Raw genomic sequence first — 4,688 nt, 5'->3', positions numbered from 1 at the left:
TCATAGAAAAGGATGTCAAAGCAAGTGAAAATGCCAAACTTCCCAAAAGGAGTCTCAAAGATGACAGCTTCTGGCTCTTTTGGATAATTAAATTGACTTTCTCCTTGAAAGAGATTATACTGTAGGGGAAAGAAAATAGAGAAACCAGTTAGAGGCATAGTTACTAACTATGCATCCTGGAGTCATTCCCTAAAGCTGTTCAGCATGACTAGAGAAAATTTGTGATCTGTGTTGGAAGCCCTCACAGGTAGGAGGCAATCAGGCTAAAATTGTATGATCATTCTACCCAAAATATGGAAAATATATTACAGGTTGCCCTGGTATCTAGCTAGGAAAGCAGCCAGCTGCCTTCAGATCTATTGGTGTCATCTGCATAAGAATAATCTCTCCACTCTCCCCACCTAGTTTATATTCTGGTAACCCAAATGCAACCAGAAGAGAAATAGCAATGTAAGAGAGGCATGGGGGATCTGGTGCCAAGAGATAAAATTGGTGACCTTGGTGTGGAGATACCCAAAAGCACTGGAAGTACAGAGCACCAGCATGAAGCACAGGACAGTATTTGAGACACTGCAGAGTAGAAAACAAAGGCTGTGCTGATGGTGGAAAGGCAGATGATCTCAGGCAACAGAAAAGCAAAAGTTTGTGACATTTTCAGCTTTCCAACATTTTCCTTCTTCCTTCACATATATATTTAATAAGAGTCCTTTATTAATGTCCAGGTGGTCTGAAAGTAAATATGGACAACAAGCCATAAAAGAAGTTCAAGTTTACTTAACTTGTAATTCAGCACCTGGGCCATGGCAGGCTGGGGGACAGACTTGCACTATCAGCATTTCACTCACCCAGTTTGCTCACAAATAGACATCCTGGCATTGTCTCTACACAACGAGATGAAATACTGGGCCCAAAGTGCATTAAATAAACTGACTTCACTCTATGCACATTGGCATGATATCTGGCACACGATTCATAAACAGCTTTGATGGAACTTGCAGGTAGGCACATAATACTGACAGAGAAACTTCCATTGGGAGCAAATGTTTCAATATCCTTGTCTCTTTTCACACCCATCTTAGGGCCATAGTTTTGTCCAAAAAAATGCCATTGTGTAAAAACTGTGCCAAAGCAGCATTAGAAAAAAGGTCCCGCCTCTCTGAAATCAGACTACTAATCTACAATGGAATAGAGATGAACATTGAAATCCCGGAACATGAAGTGGTAGTCTGGTAAAAAGCTGGCACTGGAAACTGCTCAAGCAGCAGAATTTATGGTAGTAGTGATCTAATGAAATGAGGAAGTGGACCAAAACCATATGCCACTAGATTGCACAAGAGCAATCATTTTTCATTCCAGTCTGTTTTGAGAAACCTGACAGCAAATGAAAATTTGGCATTGATGCTTCATAGCAACAGAGATAGTCTTTTAAATTATAAAGAAAAGAAAAGCTCTGCCAGTGGACAATGACCGGCATCTAATTCTCTTCCCCGACTGAGACATTTTGGAAGAAGTGGAAAATTAGTTCCTGTCTCTCCAAGGCCACTTTACCTTATGGTAACGAGCCACCAGCTTCCCCTGTGTGTCAAACACGACATCCGTATTGTACTGGTAGCGACCGTCCCTGGGGCAGCCGGGATCACTGGAGTCACACGGCTTCTTGTCCCCAATATTTGCAACCACATAGATGGAGTTATTTCTGGCCATGCAGCTGAGTCGTTCCTGCACTGGTGCTGGACCAAATCTAAAGTATTTTAGGGAAAGAAAAAAAATTAACAAAACCTGTGCTGTCAGTAGTGTCCATTTCCAGAGTGCTTGAGGTCACATCAGCAGTATCTCCAATCCTACAGCCATGGCAGGGTAAGCAGACACACAGAACTGCTGCAGTGCTTGCTCATATTGCTTCCTGCACCTTGGGGTAGGCCTTGGGGACCTCCCATTGGCCCCTGCAGGGATGTGCCTGCCAGTCCCCTTCAGCACCTGGAACATGCTCTGCAGTAAACAGATAATCCTTGGGCTGGAAAAGGGCAGGAGAGCAATCTCTGGGCAGAGAAAGACACTAGCTTGGTGTCACACAAGCAAATATTTTAGCGTCAGGCATACTGGCACCTGAGAACTGCAGCTCCTCAGGTGAGCTAAGCAGAGTTGAGCTGTGGGATAGTGCAGATTATATGGTCCAGGCAATTCATCAATTCATTTCCTCCTACAGACAGGAGCTCACAGACCTGTAACCATGGCATGAAGAGCAGTGTACTATTAATTTCATGATGCAACGGGGTCCATGTGCCAGAAACTGGCAGCACCTCTGAGGTACCCATACCAGGCCATAAAGACAGCAGCCATCCCCCTTTGTAGTGTGGCAATGCCTATGGCTTTGCAAGGTGTGCCTGGGCCACACAAGGAGGACCTCCATGCAGTATACACATACAGCACCAGGAATAAGGCATGGCAGACACTAATGGCATTAATGGCAAGCGTTATATTCCCAAAAGCCACTATTCCCTGATTTGAAACAGTGAGGAGGCACCCAGATCACCTCTGCTAAACCTGTGTGATGCACTAGAATAAAGACCTACTTATACACGTTGCCACCCCACACTCCACCTTCAATGAAAGAATGTAAATTTTAGCTTCATATATCTCAGAAAAAAATTGCACATCCTGTTCTACTCCCCATTGTGACTCTTCTTCTTGGAAACATTGAGTTATTATATCCTCACAGATAAAATAACCTGCTCCTCATCAAGCAGGTGCAGAAAGCTGTGGTGAAAAGGGCAGACTACGGCTATAATTCCATGGTTGAACATTTATTGCTTGCTGTAGGAGTCTAAAGTCCAGTGCTCAGCTATAGCTTAGTTTGTCACTGCTGCTTGAATGATAGATCATGTTCTACAGCACAGACTCTAGCAATTCAGACTTTATCTTACCTTAATTGTGGAAAACCAAGATTAAAAGTTCCTGGGTTTTTAAAATTCATCATTTTATCATTTATAATTTTTTATCATTTAGAAGTCTGGATTTTAACTACTGACCTCATCACCTCTTATTATCTACTCAGAGACTACTTCTTGGCTGTCCACAAAAATGGTTTGTGTGCTTTTGTTTCAACATGTCAATTGTAAAAGACAAACCCAAAAATCAAAGAAATACTAGTGTTAATAATTTACATTTTGTTCTATTCAAAATAGGGTGGAAAATTGAAAGCAGAATGAGAAGCAGGATATTCTGGTATCAAAAAAAGCCATGTCCTCAACTTTCAGTAACCCAAACCCTGTATATTGTTTGAATTTCTCTTTGATGTGTCTAATTTTAAAAAAACCAATGTTTCACTCATCAATTAGTCATGGACATGCTATATATTTAACCATTTAACTACCTTCACACTTAATTTTAATTAAAACTTATGTCAGTCATTAGCAGTTCTCAGTAATTTAGTNTAATCCAGTCCACTTGCCTAAGGAGTGCAGTCTGCAGGGCCCACATCTGCACAAGTGCCAGCGTGTCCCACCTGCTCCAGCTGTTCACTCCCCTTACCCAACACCTGCCCAACAGTCCCAACTCTCCTGCTCACTGGTGGGAGCAACCATTCCATGGGATGACAGAACATGCTCCTGAGAAATTGCTTGCTTTGAGCATTTGGGATACAAACAATTATCAACAATTCTAGGGAGATTTTCTACATCCTAAAAATGTAGTCAGAAGATTAAAGCAGACTCCTCCCTCATGAAGTGCCTATCATAGTATGGTAACATATTACAGTGTGCTGAGCTGAATAACTGGTTTTTGAAGGTACATGTTTTCAAAGCTTGCTTTACTTTTCAACTGAAATTAGAATCTTCAAAGCTTCTGGTAATCTCTTGTTTACAAAAGTGCCTGTTCAGAAATGGGGTGGCAACAGGGTTGTGGAAATGGCTGCTAATACTCCACCAAAATTTTCCAATAATTAAAAAGTGCTTTTCATTGGGGCACAACCCACTGAATCCTACACCATTAAAGTCAGAGGAATTTATTTTCTATTGTTCCCAGTGTTAAGGCCAAGCCTCTGCCAACCAAGTCTATGATATAGAAATAAAATCAGTACAGCAGAGTATTGACTTTTGCTGCAAAATCAAGTCAATAAATGAAAGTGCAGTGACTATGCTGTTAGATAAAGCTACTTGAGAAATAGAATGCCATTTTAATTGTGAATATTAGTATTATTTACCATTATATGTGATTAATTGACATTACAGAAACAAGGAGATGAAAGGTTGAAGGATCTGCAGTGAAATCATGGTGAAGCTTGATCTGTGCTTGGAGGATCCTTTTCATACCACCTCCCAAAGAGTGTTACAGTCAAAACTGCCTGTGATGTAGCATTCCGACTTATCAGACGTCCATCAGTTAGCACCTGTTTATGAAAAAGTAAAATAAGCAGGAGCATCATTAAAGCACTACTCTTGTATGGCAAACACAAAATAATATATTCAGTAATGCTGATCTAGTGGAGAGAGCTCCAGTCTCAACTGGAGCTAGCAGGAAGTCTGAGAAAAACTACATTTCTATCTTAAAAGAGATCTTGTTCTAGAGGATTTGGGGAAATGGCAGAATAAATTGGCAAGGTGGACTTACTGTATGAATACAACCAGGAAAATCAAGGCAGAAATAAAGCTGCCTTGAACTCAAGGCAGAGGATAGAGGACAATGATAAT

General features: G+C 41.2%; 2 protein-coding genes across 2 annotated transcripts in view; both read right to left on the bottom strand.

Moving 5' to 3' along the window:
* The window catches only part of LOC107201269 (pantetheinase), a 14,360-nt gene extending 12,020 nt beyond the window's left edge, over window positions 1-2,340 (bottom strand). Inside the window, exons 1-3 of the mRNA XM_019005880.2 lie at window positions 2,301-2,340; window positions 1,549-1,811; window positions 9-119 (exon numbers count right to left, since the gene is read on the bottom strand). Of these exons, the coding sequence (XP_018861425.1) occupies window positions 9-119; window positions 1,549-1,811; window positions 2,301-2,340 (414 nt within the window). The remainder of the gene's footprint in view (window positions 1-8; window positions 120-1,548; window positions 1,812-2,300) is intronic.
* A 1,800-nt stretch (window positions 2,341-4,140) lies between these two features.
* Window positions 4,141-4,688, bottom strand: part of LOC107202001 (vascular non-inflammatory molecule 2-like) — an 11,132-nt gene continuing 10,584 nt past the window's right edge. Inside the window, exon 5 of the mRNA XM_033512781.1 lies at window positions 4,141-4,296. Within this exon, the coding sequence (XP_033368672.1) occupies window positions 4,268-4,296 (29 nt within the window). The 3' untranslated portion in view covers window positions 4,141-4,267. The remainder of the gene's footprint in view (window positions 4,297-4,688) is intronic.

The sequence above is a fragment of the Parus major genome, chromosome 3 (assembly GCF_001522545.3).
Source record: "Parus major isolate Abel chromosome 3, Parus_major1.1, whole genome shotgun sequence".
In the NCBI taxonomy this organism is placed as follows: Eukaryota; Metazoa; Chordata; class Aves; order Passeriformes; family Paridae; genus Parus; species Parus major.
The sequence above is the reverse complement of the archived record's forward strand: the minus strand, read 5'-3'. Positions and strand labels throughout refer to the sequence as shown.